Source organism: Juglans regia, chromosome 12 (assembly GCF_001411555.2).
Source record: "Juglans regia cultivar Chandler chromosome 12, Walnut 2.0, whole genome shotgun sequence".
NCBI lineage: Eukaryota > Viridiplantae > Streptophyta > Magnoliopsida > Fagales > Juglandaceae > Juglans > Juglans regia.
The window spans coordinates 19,278,141-19,293,929 of record NC_049912.1 but is presented as its reverse complement, the minus strand read 5'-3'; the positions used below and the strand labels follow the sequence as shown (position 1 = coordinate 19,293,929).

At 37.2% G+C, this 15,789-nt stretch overlaps 1 protein-coding gene across 1 annotated transcript; it reads left to right on the top strand.

The window, feature by feature from the left end:
- Positions 1-1,983: 1,983 nt before the first annotated feature.
- On the top strand, positions 1,984-7,505 carry LOC108999695. Its single transcript, XM_035683893.1, has 4 exons — positions 1,984-2,156; positions 2,637-3,526; positions 6,680-6,824; positions 6,974-7,505. Exons 2-4 carry the CDS (start codon positions 2,977-2,979, stop codon positions 7,032-7,034), a joined length of 756 nt encoding a protein of 251 aa, XP_035539786.1. The 5' UTR covers positions 1,984-2,156; positions 2,637-2,976; the 3' UTR covers positions 7,035-7,505.
- Positions 7,506-15,789: the final 8,284 nt, after the last annotated feature.

Below are 15,789 nucleotides of genomic sequence, written 5' to 3'. Positions count from 1 at the left end.
TTTTTTGGAGGCTAAAGAGTTAAAAAGAGTTTTTAGCTTGAATAAATATAGATAGAAGTCACTATTGGGAGCATCCATTTTGTACACATGATGTGGTATCATCTAGACTACACATCTCTCCAAGTGAGTGTTGGAAACAATCAATTACAAACAGTCACGCAGTGAGTACAAAGTGTGCACTATTATAATAGCTTCTTTCTAGCATTACTTTTTTAGCTTATTCACTTATGATTTGTACGTTTATTATTTGTGTGGTGTGTATTTCATATTAAAATGGAAGTAACAACTTGTATTTTGAGAAGAGTCAAGCGTAATAATGTGTTTATTCTATCTTTAATTTCTCACAGACGATGTGTATGCATCATAATGTCTTTAGGGCCCGTTTGCATAATGAGCTGAGATGAGTTGAGATGATTTATGAATAGTAATGAGATTATTAGTTGAAATTAGGTGAGATGAGATGAGGTAAGAGGTTTTTGTATCCAAACAGGCACTAAGTCTTTATCTACATGTAATAGAGGCGACTTATGTAGTTCTCCACATTCATTTAAAGACAATATTATAACGAGATGAGAACTGCTACAAACACAAAAATATTACATAAATTAAACCTGCTAATTGATGTGGTTTCATGAGATTCGTTAGATTTACTTTATAATAAAAATAATTTTACAATATGATGTATCATATCAAGCGACATCAGTTTATGAGTTTACTTTTGTATAATCTCTTTGTGGCTAAAGTATAATTCTATATAATGCATTTGTTGCACTGTATTTAGCTTCAAAATTTTGAATTTGCTTTAGGCCTTGTAACCCATCTCAACTCACCTCAACTCATCTCATCTCATCATTACAACTTTCTCAAATTTCCACACAAAATATAATAAACAATTCAACTTTTTCAAATTTTAAAACAATTTTCTCAAATTTCTACACAAAATATAATAAGTAATTCAACTTTTATTCTACTATTTACAAACCATCTAAACTCATCTCTGAATCTAAATCACTCTTAAATGAATTGTCTCTCTTCATTAATACACACAAGATACTTTTATTATAAGAAGACAAATATACATTATCATTATTATTATTTGAAATACCCAAAAAAAAAAAAAAAGAAAAAAAGAAAATGGAACGAGAAATATACATTATCATATAAAGTGCCTATCCATTTTACTTAGAATGATGTCAATAACCACTTACCTAAAAGAAGATGCATGTGTTAAAATGCCCTTTTAGGTGTATCCACTTTCTAATGTCTTCCATCATCGCTCATCAACATCATTATTACTTGTATTATATTATGTTTATCCAAAAAATGAATTAATTTATATTTATAGTCATCATTTTAACTACTAATGATGAATGAATAATAATTAAAAATATGATTAATTATATATATATTTTCAATGGAATTTTTTAACTTCAACAAATAAGGATTTTCTCTCATTTCTTGGGTTATAACTAAGTGATTAATAAAGCAAGCACTTATCTTCGTGTAACCCAATCATTAAACGTAAAAATAAAAATTACGAATATTTTTTTTTATAAAAAAGATATAATATTAGGTAAAATAGGAATATCCAAAAAAAGAGAGATTTTGAACAGTATAAAATGAAATTGCCAACAAGTGTCGGTGATCCTTTGCGTGACGACAGCATCACGATGTATACGACGCAAAGTGGGAACAAAAATAATACTAATAATAGAAAGAAATAATACTAAATCCTATCATTTAAAAAAAAAAAAAAGACACAATTATTTAGGAGTGATTTAAATTTAAAGATGAGTTAAGATGAATTGAGATGATTTGTAAATAATAAAATAAAAATTAAATTATTTATTATATTTTTTGTAAAAATTTAAAAAATTTATTTTAAAATTTAAAAAAGTTGAATAATTTATTATATTTTATATAAAAATTTAAAAAATTATAATAATAAAATAAAATGAATTAAAGTGAGACGAGGCCTTAATCATAAAATTCTGAAAAGACAATGCAAGTCTCTATCTTTCCCGGCTCTCCCTAAGCCCCTCCTGTCCCCTCTCTCTCTCTCTCTCTCTCTCTCTCTCCGCAGGCCGAGGTTTCCGTTTTCTTTGGTGGCATTTTATTACGCATCGGATCTGGGGTTCCTTCGCCCTCTGTTAAAGGTAAATTTCCGTTCTTCAAAACGCTTCTTATTCTTTTGAGTGATCGATCGATTGTTTTTATATTTGTTTTGGCTTCGATTTGTGTAAAATCATAATTACCATTTAATGCATTGTAACTATATAAGAGCTCCGATGGGCGGGTTGATTTGCTATATTTTGTGGGTTTGATGGGTTATGTGGGATTATATACTTTGTTGTTGCTTTGATAAATCGTTTTCCTTTCTACCATTGTTTTTATCCTCTTTTACTATGCCTCTTATAAAGGATATCCAGATTGGTTTTGACCTGGTTTTTCTCAATATTGCATTTTTTACGTCTTGATCTTTTGAAGCCACCACACTAGTTATTTGACATTTTCATGGAAACTTTTTAGTTGTCCTTATAAAGATTTCATGGGCAGTGCATTTGAAATTTTGTGATTTTTTAATTATTTTTAGATGATAGTTGATGGGTATTTTTCTGTTGCATCAATAATTGCAGGGTTCTGTATAGGCATCCACAGGGAAAAGACAAGGGGGATTGTTAGTTTTCCAGATATTTATGGAAAGGTAGTCAGGTCATGTAAAACAGGGTAAACTGCAATTATTTAAGATTTCTTGGTCTTATTCGTGTCTTCAACTGGAAAACTGTTGTTTACTTAATGAAGGTAGATAGGTTTGTGGTCAAGTTGGGGCCTGGCCATTAAAAGTTAATATATACTTTGAAGAGGCAATCTGTGTCATGGGTTGACTTCAAAGACTCAGGTTTTTGGGGTTCTTCTTGACATATTGTGGATTCTATCATTTGAAGAGTGTGGGGAAGACAAAAATTTGGGCTTGAAATGGATCATTTGACTCCAATAAAGAGAGATTTTGAGGGTGATATCGAAACTGGGGCAACAGTTAGCAACGAAGATTCGAGCAAAGCCCTTGTTTCAGGTTCTAAAAAGCAGGCAAGTACATTGCTTGACAAGATTTGTGGTGGGTTTGTTGATGTGCCAATCAAGAGTGAAGATAGAGCAGGTTTATGTGGCAATGTGTCAAACTGTGATGGGTTTTATCCTGAGAATGTTAAGACAGTCAGCAACAAGATTTTGGAGGGGGAAGAGACTGTAGATTATGCAGAGAAAACACCTGTGAAAGAGAAACGTAAAAAGATGAGCAATAAAAAGCCGCCAAAACCTCCCAGACCTCCTAGAGGTCCATCATTGGATGCGGCTGACCAGAAGCTAATTAAGGAGATCTCTGAACTTGCCATGTTGAAGCGGGCAAGGATTGAGCGAATGAAAGCCTTGAAGAAGATGAAAGCTGCTAAGTCTTCATCTTCTAACAGCAGCAGCATATTTGCCATGGTGTTGACCATTCTCTTCTGTCTTGTGATACTCTTTCAAGGTAATATTTCTGATTGAATATAGTTTGGCAAAAATATCTCTCTCTTAAAATTTTCTTGTGATACACCTTGTGCTATTTTGATACACCTTGTGCAAAAATGTACTCTTGTGATACACCTTGTGCTATTTTTTCATGTGTTGAAACTGATGATCTTGCTAGTGCAATTGTGATTTGGTTTTGATGGGATTCTTTAGAGAGGTGGGGATTGAGTCGAAAGTATTCACCCTAAGTAATGAAGGTGAATTATTTCGCATTACAGAGAAGGGCTGGAGTAGGAAGCAGGAACTCGTGGTGGAACTTAGAACTGTGCAGTGGATGGTCAAGGTGCTGGAGGCCTGCTCGAGAGGGGAGAAGGAGGAGTTCTATAGCTCCATTAGAGAGGGCTACTATAGTTACTTAGCACAAAAATGTTCCTACAACAGATGTTGTTTTGTGAGGGTGGTAGAATATAGGGAGGGAGGAAGGAGAAACTTCATCATCATCCCGGAAGGGGAGGGGTGGAAATGATGGAAAAGGTTCAAGGAGGCATTGGTGTAGTTGATGCAGGAGAGGAGAGCACGGGATGCAGTAGCTCCAGTTAGTCTTCAAACAAGGCCAAAGGGGGCAATGGCACGGTTGTATAAGGAGGCTCTTGCACCGTATGGGGAGGGAGATGGGGACTAGACCACTGACAGACGTATGCCTCAAGCTCCTCAAGGAGTACGCTTTGCAGATGGTGGCAGAGAGGTGGAGAGGGAACTGCGCTGGCAGATTGACGAGTTGCAGAGCCAAGTTTGGAAAGTGTAGAAGGAACCCAAAGACTTGAAGAAACTGTTTGGGCGTAATAAGGAAATACGCTTCTGTGGGGAAGCTGAGATAGAGGGGCCGGGCTTGCCTCAAGCTGAGAAGGCCCAACAAAAACAGAAAATCGTGGGGCTTGTTTGGAGGAAAGTGGGGTCGAAAGTGCAGGCCACAGGCTCTTAGCCCACAGGTCCATTGGCTATTGATACAGGTAGTAAGGAACACACGGTTGGGCCTTGTGGAAGGGCCCAGAAAGAGGGTGAAAGCCCTAGGGTTCTTACCGGTGTCACGTTTGGTGCACAACCAAGAGAGTTAATGCCGTGCCTGCCGCTGATGCAGGGGGAGACATCGGGGGGCCAATAGAAACTGCCAATGACGACGGGGGTACTCTCTGATGACAACCTTCAGGTATGGGGTGCTCGGAAGGAAGGGGTTGATGTCGCGGTGGACTTTGCGACTCGAGTGGGTGGGTTTTCTTCGCTGCTCGAGGGTCAGACAGTACCAATGAGGGAAGAGGAGGGGAGGGGGATTCCGGCGAATCACCTTGGATGTTTTCTCGTAGACCCAGAGGTGGACATGAGGGATGGGGAGTTCTCGGACTCTGAGTTGGGTTTGTCCCAATATGATTCTGTTGAATGGGTGTCCTCAGATGAAGAAAATGTGTTGGCTTTGAGTGATCTATTAGGTATGATTGAAATCTCGGTGGTGGGGGAGAGACTCGAGACATTCCAGGGGTTAACAGGGAGGTGGAGCCGACCCCTTTGAACTTTCTGTTACCTTCCCAGTCGGGAGTCTCGGACTGGTTTTTGAGAAGGTAAAAGAAATCCAAAAAGTTGTGGGTGTGGAATGTAAAGGGTGCGAAGACTAGTTTTTGGCGTTGCTCACGCCCATCAAAGCAGGGCACCAACAACAATAGGAGCTTAATAGGTTAACATGGTTGCTGAACACTGAGGGTAGCTCTAGTAGGGGCAGGTCGAAAGGGAAGGGGTTGGCCTTTTCTCCATGAAACCCAAAATTGTGTCGTGAAATGTTTGCGGGCTCAACGAGGCCAATAAACGTCTTCAGATAAGAAACTTCCATCGTGAGTGGTAGGCGGATATTGTGTGTTTACAAGAGACTAGGATGAAGCTGATCAATAGGGGAATTGTGAGAAGCTTGTGGAGTGGAGTTCATGTGGACTAGGTTTATATGGCATCTAATGGGGCGTCAGGATTTTTAGTGATGTGGGACAGATGGGTGGTGGAGAAAATGGAGGAATATATAGGGAGGTACACGGTAGCATGCTCTTTTAAGAGTGTGCCAGATAACTTTTTATTGGACTTTTGCAGGTGTCTATGGTCCAAACCTAGACAGCAACAAAGTGTGTTTGTGTGAAGAACTGGCCGGAATTCACAGTTGGTGGAACCTCCCTTGATGTATAAGGGGAGATTTTAATGTCACAGTGTAAAATTTTGTTACATTGTGAGATAGCACATATTGTGGGATAGGGTGCTGGGTAAAGTAGAAGTGCGTTGGGTTATGCCAGAGACCGTAGTAGCAGCTTTGGCCAGCTGGCCAATTATTGGAGGGGTACATTAGATTTCAGCACGTTATGTACTTGGTCCAATTCTGTTGCCTGTTGATTTCAACGGCATGGCCCTCCATGATTTCCTTATATCTCTTGCACCTTCTTAGTCAAAATTGTCTCTGTATATTCTGGACTAGGCCTATTCTTGGAGTAATATAATTTGTTTACTTAAAAAAAAAAAAAAAAATCCTGATTGAAGTTACTTATAAAAAAAAAATATATTTATGATTGAAGTTGATGATGATATACCTTGTATATAGCATTGTATTTTGGTTGATTGCTTAACTCGTTCTCTGTGCTTGGACTGCTACCAGACAAATTTAGATTAATGTGCGGAAAGAATTGTATCACAACTTTGATTGTTTAGTGAACTAGTAGCCTAGCAGTTAGATAAGTATATCAAAGGAAAAAAAAATGACAATAAAGCAGCCTACCACTTCCTGATGATGTGAAGTCATACTTCAGATTCACGTTGTCCCATGAATCTTCAGTGGATTCGCTTAGATTATTCATGTTTGAAGGAAAAATATATCATCCTAAATAGACTTCTCCAAGAATAGAGACACCATAGAGATTCATTCTCTGTGGTGTTTGTTGGCTGACATCTGTATTCTTATTGAATCTGTTTTGGTTGCATCTTTGGGCGTTGTGGATTCTCAGCAAGTTTATATTTGAATCAGATTTTAAAACTAGTTCCCCTTTATTCTCTTTTCCTTTTTAAGTTGCTTTAACCTTGCCTTAGTTCTTTATAAGATTTTCCTTTCCTACCTCTGGTTTGTGTTCTCATGATTTTGCCAATTCTGCAGGAATGTCATCTGGGAAAAATTCGGCTGTAAACTTCCAAGGGTCTCCCGAGTCAGCAGGACCAACAGAGGGGGATTTGATTTCCGTTCAGTACTACGCACTTCCATCTGCTAGTGAGCCAAACGAACCTGATTCTGAGTCTCCAAAGTATGTGTACTATCCATATTTGGCTATAAAATTATATTTCTATGTTTATTGCACTTTGTCCTTCTTTTGGTTTATAATTTTTTCATCCATAAAAACAATAGTGGTGTGGCGATCTGGTAAAAGTTGTCTGTTATGTTGGTGCCTTGCAGTTTGGTAGAGCAGATTGCTGGTTCAGATCTGTCGGAAAAGCTAACAAGAGTTGCAGGATGAAATGGAGCATAATGGAGTGAATGATATTGCCCTAGTTTACATTGAAGATCGAACTTTGTAGTTGCCCTTATGGTTCTCGCACAAACAAATTTTCCTTTCACATTTCTTACAAACAACCTTCCGAGTCTGAATCGTTCGGGTAAATTCTCCCCTGTTGTGTATATAATTAAAAATGGGGCAAGTCAGATTAGTCTTCAAATTGTAGTTTTATAGGTGATGCCAAATATGTTTTATAAGTTGCTCCTTAGCAACGAACCTGGCCAAGTTATGTTCGATTTGGGTGGTCATTTTATGAGCAGTTTATGGAACTGAGAGTTGGAGGAAATTTTCCTACAGCTTTGCCAAATTCAAGTTTGCTCGTTTGTGTATCTTGTTGTCATGTATTGAATAAATTTTATGTAATTGCTACAGCTGTACAAAACTTTTTGTTTATCATTCATGTGGTTATTAGGATCCTGGTTTTTCCTAACAGTTCACCCGGTGTTCTTTGTGCTACATGGGCTTTTACATTGAAAGTAGTGCTAGTTAAGCTAGGAAGTAATACCATGGGAGGAAAGAGTAATAGTACAAGTTTCAAATAGACAAGTTTCATACAAACTCTTTGTAAAAAAGTGGGTCTCACTAATAAAATATAAATTTTTTTACACTTTTTTTAGGTGGGTCTATTTTTTTAAAAGGAATTGTATGAGACTTATCTATTTGAGACTTTAACAAATCAATTGGGTGAAATAGTGTTCTTTTTAACAGGATTTACCATTTCTCTATTTGTTGCGAAGAAAGTGTTGATGCAAAAATTTCCTTAGTAGTTTCTGCCAATGGGATTTTAGCAGGTCTGGAATTGTAGGGGTGAATAGAATGGGGTCTACTAAACACTTACGGATAGAATTGAAGGTTTTTTCTTTTTCAAGGGAAGGAGGTTCCTTGCTCATTATTGAGAGAAGTTGGAAGCTTATGAATAAGGTGAGAATGGGGTTGCCCACGGTGTAGTGGCTTGCCAAACCACTGGAGGATTGTTTGAAGGGTGCAACAAAGGATTTCTACACCACGGTACGGGAAGGGAATCGCAGCTTCATAGCCCAGAGGTGCTCTAATATTTGCGGTCGATACATGACTATAGTGGAATATGGTAGTGGTAGTAGGCACAGTTTCATCTTCGTACCAGAGGAGGTGGAGGAGAAGGGATGGAGAAGGATGATGGAGGCGTTGTGGGATTTTGTAAATGAAGGAAGAGGAGTAAACCATAACAGAGGTAGAGTACCTATGGTGGCGGTGCCTCAGCTGCAACATCACTCCTATAGGAAGGCTCTGGAGGTAACTTCGAAGCCGGTGCAACCTAGCGACACGGGTGGAGGTAGCGATGTTAGAGAAGTCCCGAGATGAGCTTCTCCAAGTCTAGGTAATGGACAGGGGTATGGCAGAGATCATCGTACCATAGGGATAGGCACTGTGCAGTAGGAGGGTGGTGATGGCAGGCCTACTGTCGGTCTGGTAGAGTGGAACGTACACAGCATGCTGCTAGACGTGAATGAGCAACAATATGCTTTAGGATGGAGTGGACTTTTAATATGGTGTCAAGACGAACAAAGAGTTGTTGGAGTGGGCTTGAGGAAGGGGCATCGATATGGGCTTTAGTGTGGAGGAATCTGGCAATTAGAACACTCTCATTAGATTAGTTAAAAGTTAAATTTATTGAGTATTTAGCTATTAGAGAGCAAAATATACTTATAATAGATTAGCAAAATTCCAATAGAATTTGACTACAGCGACTTTTAAAAGTTTTTTCAAATTTGAAGGTTACTGTACATACATCAAATACATATTTTATTAATTATTTCTCTCCCTTTCTTTCTATCACATATTTTATCATAATTGGTATATTAATTTGAGTCAGTGATATATTAATTTAATAAGAATATGATTATTAATTAATATATAATAGGTAGAATAGTAAAATATGATAAAATAAAATGAATTAATAATTAAAAAAATAAAATATTTTAAAAATTATTAGTTATTCATTACTATATAATGAATAAATGTATAATCTAATGTGGAGATTTGATGTGAATAACTAAAACTAAATTCATCTTATATTATTTTATTATTATATAATGAAAAAATAGCTATTTCAATGTGAAGATTTATGTGAATGAAATATCCAAAAGTCAAATTTCTCTTACATTCATAAAAAATGTCATTTAACTTTGGTTAATCTAATGAGAGTGCTCTTAGAGAAAAATAGTTTTCAAAGGGCCAAATGGTACAAGAAACGGGTTTGGTTACAGGAGATAAAAGGGGGCCCAACAGGAGACAAAAGAAAGGCAATCCTGGGCTTGGGTCCAGGATATGGGCCGCAGCCCATGAGCCTGTTAAACACTTGGAAACAGACTGGCCCAGTCTAGAGGAGACGAGACCCAACTCTTGCAGGCCCATCGATAGGTGGGTACCCTTTAGCGGTTTCAGAGATGGTGACAGCAGTATGGCAGAGGATCCATCAGTGACGAAGAAAAAGGAGGACATGTCGAATGAGAGGGTTGTTTCGTCGCAGGTAGAGAATCCCAAGGGCTCGGTGGCTCCGATAGTCACTTTGTCGTCACAGGCAGGCTTGATGACAGCAATCGAGTCTTCAAGAGGCTGTCCGATAGGGGCCAATCCTACGACGACCGTTCTTTTGCTCATATATGAGATTCGGCACTTTGAAGAGTTTCAGATTAAACCCTCGACGGCTCAGGAAGATGTGATTCCTTCATTGAAAGCGACGACGATGGTAGTCGATCTCTTTGAGGATACTCAAGTGGCGAGATCAACTCCGGCGAAGGGGAATTTGTTGCCTTCCTCCGAGCTTGATGTTCAAAAGGGAGATTCTCATCTCTGGGTTGGGAGTTTCCTTTCTCAACCATTACTGACTCCTACTAAGATATGTTCTAGAGGCATTGAGAGGGTTTCAGTGGGGGTTGTTGTGGTGAAGGGAGATGTGGAATCGAACGGTGATGTCACTGGGTCCATCGAGGATTTTGCTTATGGGGTCCCTTGCACCTAGAGGTCCAATTATGAGATGTTGCTGGTTCTTGGAGGGGAGGAAGAGGTAGAGGCAAGTGAGTCAGGTGAGCAGAGAGAGTCTGAAGATGAAATGGACCTTGATCCGTTGTGTTCTATCCTTCCAGGAATTGATTGGCCCAATTCCTCATCCGATTGGGTGATGAGAAAAGTTGATGAAATCAAGGATTGTGTGGGAATCTCTTGTGTTGGACATGAGGAACAATTTAGAGCACTCTTGATAGCCATAGAGGCTGGTCAACCTTCTTTGGCTAGATCCGCTCAAAAGAAGGAGAGGGAATTGAAAAGGTTATCGTGCTCTATTAACTATAATACAAATGGAGGAAGTGCCTTTAGAGATAAAGGCAAGGAGAGGGTTGTTTATAGTCATCCATGAAACCAACAATCATCTCTTGGAATGTGAAGGGGCTGAACGACTATAAAAAACATCTTCAGGTTAAGAATATGACGTGAAAGTGGAGAGACGATGTTATTTGTTTCCAAGAAACCAAGTTGAAGTTGGTTAATCAATTAATTGTGAAAAGTTTATGGAATTGTCAAAGTGTGGGATGGATTCAATTAGTTTCGAAAGGGGCTTCAGGTGGTATTATAGTTATGTGGGGTAGGAGGTTAGTGGAGATGGTAGATCATTATGTGGGGGAGTTTATGGTTGCTTGCCATTTCAAAAGTGTGGATGACGGATCTAAATGGGCTTTTGGGGGGATTTATGGTCCAAACCTGGATAATAGTAGGAGCTTTTTATGGGACGTAATGGCGGGGATTTCTGGTTTTACATCTGGTTTTACGTGGATAATAGTTGGTGGGGATTTTACGTGGTCCAATGGAAGGGTTTGGTCTAGGCTGGACTTATTTATGGTTTTAGCTTCTTGGGAGGTTACTTTTCCTGATTTGAGGCTGGAAAGGTTACCCATAATGTGCTCTGACCATTATCTTGTTATGCTGGAGAGTGGGAGCACTTTTAGTGGGCCACTGGATTTTAAATTCAAAAATGTGGTTGGAGGCTGAGGGTTTTGTGGATAGGATGTGGTCGTGGTGCTCTTCATACTAATTTTCTGGTACCCTAAGCTTTGTACTGGCTGGTAAACTTAAGGCATTAAAAACAGATTTGAAAGAAGTAGATGTGGAGGAGTTTGGGAACACAAAAAATAAAAGGAAACTCTTGATGCAGCAATTGCAGAGTTTGGAGGAAAGGGAGCTATTGAGGGATGTTTCTGGAGAGGAATTGGATAGAAAAAAAGTGGTAGTGGATGAATTAGAGAAGATATCTTTAATGGAGGAAATTTCTTGGAGATAGAAATCCTAGGTTCTTTGGCCAAAAGAATGTGACAAGTGCACAAGATTTTTTCACCGTATGGTGAATTTCCATCAAAGAAATAATGCTATCGAGGTTCTGGAATGATGTTACATGATGGCGATAACATCATTTCAGATCAAGAGGTGTAACACCCCGCCTAAAAAGCTCCTTAGGCCTTGACTTTAGTAACCTTAATCCTAGTTAATTAGGAGTTGAGCTATTCTAGAATAAGAATAATTTTGGATATTTGAGTTGGCAAGAGGACCTTATAATTTTGGGTTATTAATTACATTAGGGTTGATGGTAAGGTTAGCTTTAATCTTGACACTTAGTACAAAATTCACATAAGATACGTGATTATCCAAAATGGAAGATTCAATGATATGTGGCCTGAATTGCTGAGTTCAGAAGGATTTGGTTGCCAACAAATTTATTGCAGAGCTCGAAAGGATTTGGTCGCCAATGGATTGATTGTGGAGCACGGATTTAGTGGTCAGTAGCAGATTGATCTCGGTATGGATGAATTATCCTATCGAGTAGATGTCGTGTGCGCTGAATATAACTGATGTGGAGGTCACAAAAACCACACGACTCTCTTCTCACCTACCGAGTAGAAAGACTCTCGATCGGGATGAAAGATTTCCTCGCTTTTTCTAGTTGTTGCCCACGATGTCGTTTAGGTTGAACTTTTAAGTTGGTCGGTTAGACTAGTCGCCTAATCTAACCGCCTAGAACGTTGTTCCAAGTTTTCTCGCCCAGAAGGTAAAATATATTGGCGCCAAGTCTTCGCACCCAGGTCTTCGCCCTCTGGTTGCGAATTTCTTCGCCTATTGAGATGTAAGAGCACTAGCATTGGACTCATTTGATGAGTCCAATCTTCAAAATTTGATGATTTTGACTTTAAAATCCTGGCATTGGATTCACCATATGCTCAAATGTCAAGCTTTTAGCTACAATACATTTTCCTTCATCTTCAAATTTGAAGACTCACTATTCACACTATAACTATTATTTTATTTATTTAAATTATTGTTTCCCAATTTTGAGTCATAATATATTTAATTTAGGAAATAATAATTTAAGTATCAAATTAAATTATTAATTAACATATAGTTAGTGTAATTGTAAAATATGAAAAAAATAAATTCAAAATATTATTATTAACAAAATAATATTATATTATTATTTTGATGAATTCAATAACTAATCCAATGCATGATTATGGATAGAGGATATTTTGGATTTATGAAAAATATGTACTTTTCATCAAATTTTGAAGATAAAAATGATGAATAAAATGCTAATGCTCTAAGCCTTCTCGCCTTTGGGCGAGAGAAATCTCTTTACTGCCCTCGAGATAAGGCTCATCGCCCAAATTTCAAATCTCACTGCCTTTCATCAGTCTGGATAAAAATCACATAATAATAACACTTATCACCCCATGACCTGACCACCATTGTAGGACCATTGTAGCCACAGTAGGGAAGAAATTATGGTGGTTTCAGGTCACTATTCCCCAGCTCAAAAGGACAGAAATTGTAAAAGGCAGCCTGAAAATTTCAGTAGGACACCTCAATCTCATCACCTTATTTCGGGCTACACATTTATGATCACTTGGCAGCCAACTTCCCACCTTCGACCACCAGAATAGGTCTTCAAGAAGTAACCTTACTCTTGTACAAATCAGCTATGATGATAGTTCAAAGGGATTAGTAAAGATAATGATCAAAATCTGCCAAAGGAAAATTAGCTGAACCCGTCAGCCTTTTGGGTGGTTTTGATGATTTTTCTCCCTTCTCCTCTGTCCCACGACTTGGCCAGCCCCAATAGGAGTAATGTAGCAACCATAGGAGTGAAATTATGGTGGTTAGGGCACTATGCACAAGATGACATAAATGATGGAGTGAAAATCTAAAATATTCAGATTCATACACCATCTTCCATCAATCCCCTTGACCAAAGCCAGCGTTCCCTTCCTCTTGGCTACCTATAAAAGGCCCCCTCACCCCCTCATTTCCTCCTTACTTCAGCTCCAAGTTTCTTCTTGAGCCTTGAAGAGCACTTCTCCCTTTTAGAGATCAAAAGAGTGAAACCGAGTGAATTCTTGAGTGTTTGGAAGGCCACATAATTTGTATGTTTTCTTGCTTTTGATTTTAATTAGCATGTCAAGCTTTGTTTCCATGTGTTGGTACGAAATCTGGGTTAGTTTTGGGAAGGTTATCATGCTTAAATAAAAATCGGGTCAATTAAGGGATTGTTTGATTAATTAAATGTTTTTAACTGAGAATTTAGCTATGGCATGTCTTAAGCATGATTTGATATGATTCATTATTGTATTAACATGATTATGGAAGGTTTAAATTGTGGTTAGAAGCATGCCATGATAGGTTTTGAATCTATTTTGTTTTGATAATCAAGTATGAATCGGTTTGAATGAAGTAAATATTAAGGATATTTTAGCCATGATTAAGTATTGGGATGAACTCAATTATCCTAGAATTGGTCTTCATGATTTCATTAAAGATGTTAGTGATCATTTGTGATTAAAGAGTGATTAAAGAAAATCTCATATGCATCCATTCATAGGAACCGATAGTTGAAAATACAATTAGGCATAAACTAGAGTGCATGCCACGGGTTGGGACCATTTGGACAAGTTTCACTTTGATTTTTGAAAATCCAAGGGCATAAATGGTTTTAGAATGCCCAAAATATGAAATCTATGAATTTTTATTAAATTTGGAGTTTGTTTACAATTAGTGAAAATTTAGTGTCTTAATGGCAATTTTTGAGGTCTAGGGGTATTTTGTAAATACCCATTTTTGAAGCCTTTAATTTTGGACCTCACCTATAGAAGTATTAATCCTAACTTAGTATGCACTTGATTTATGCAGCTACGACATTATTCTTCAATTACTCCGGAAGTTTGTAAGTTGACATCTAACTTATACCTCGATAGATTATTTATAATTTATTGATAAATATCTCATTCATGTTTCAATTATCACATTGAGCATAAAATATCATGTTATATGATACATTGAGTGTATATTTATATGACATGTGATATTTCTACCATTTTAGCATATTGCATCTACAAATGTCATTTAACATAAAAAGCTTGCTATATATGCACATGTCATGAAATACATTTTTTAAGCGTAGTATAAAAATGAATCTTTTCACGACCCCAAAGGCTAGGATGGAGATTCATTCTAGTGGAACTCCTCTGTCTACTCTGGAGTGAGTAAGAATGGACTAATAACCCCTAGACTAAAGGTGTTGTTGGAAAAGACTCTGTTTGACTTTTTTTTTTTTTTTTTTAAATTTACATAAAAAAGACTCTGTTTGACTTGTTGCCACTAGAGGAATAGAAAGAAACATTCATATTTCATGCAAAATTTTCTATTATCTTTGTTGATTATCTCCTCAAATAACTGTAGAAGAATCAGTCATCTTTTTTGCTTGGTTGCGTCTGTCTGCTGATATAGATCCAAGAACTAAAGTTGTAAGACAATAATTATTGTAGTGTCTTTGTGAGGTTTTGTTTCAAGTTTTCTTCTCTTGTTCTTTTTGACTTGTTTCTAATCACTATAGTTTTCATTTTTCTGTTGTAACGGATGCTGGTGGCAGCTTATGGAGACTCAGTCCAGCAAAAAATTTTCCAAAATAGTCATCACCAGATCAAGGTGAAAGAATTCAATTTTTCCCCCCAATTCCAGATTCAAGATGTGATAACTAATGCATAATCAGAAAATATTGAACAATGTTATTTATTTTGCATTGTGATGTATTAGTTTAATTAGTTGTGATGTATTATTATTTATTTTGTTCTTTGTAAATTTATGTTTTGCATTGTGATGTAACAACAATATTATTTATTTTGTATTTTTATTTACTTTGTTATTTAATTTTCTTTTATAAATTAATTTTAGAAAGTGTTTGAATTAATTTTTTTAAAAAAATCTGGACAATTTAAGCATGGTATCAAATTTTTTTAAAAAAAACTGCTATAAATTTGTTTTTAAAGTTTGTCTTTAAAAAAAAATAAAAACTGGATTAAATCTGGTTATAATCCGGATATCCTGATTTGATTTGATTATCCGCCCGGATTAAATCCGGATTAATCCAAGCGGATAACTACCCTGTTTTTAAATTTCGGATCTGGATTCGGTTGATCCGGTTGTGGGCAGATATCCGGATCCGGATGCACACCCCTACCCTAAGCTGACGTAGAACAGTCAGCCAGTTTCGAATGAGTTCTTTTTAAAGAATGCTAGTGTGAAGTCATATGTTATAACACTTAATGCTGGTGGGTGTATATGTTATGATGTTATGTTATATTATCAATGCATTGAAAACGATGTCTGCAGATAATGACGTAGTGCTAACATGAGTTGTGCT

Excerpts from the sequence above, each read along its gene's own strand:
- LOC108999695 (XM_035683893.1), top strand. The coding sequence starts at position 2,977 with ATGGATCATTTGACTCCAATAAAGAGAGATTTTGAGGGTGATATCGAA. Across the intron at positions 3,527-6,679 it reads TCTTGTGATACTCTTTCAAG|GAATGTCATCTGGGAAAAAT; the intron begins GTAATATTTCTG and ends CCAATTCTGCAG. Across the intron at positions 6,825-6,973 it reads CCTGATTCTGAGTCTCCAAA|TTTGGTAGAGCAGATTGCTG; the intron begins GTATGTGTACTA and ends GGTGCCTTGCAG.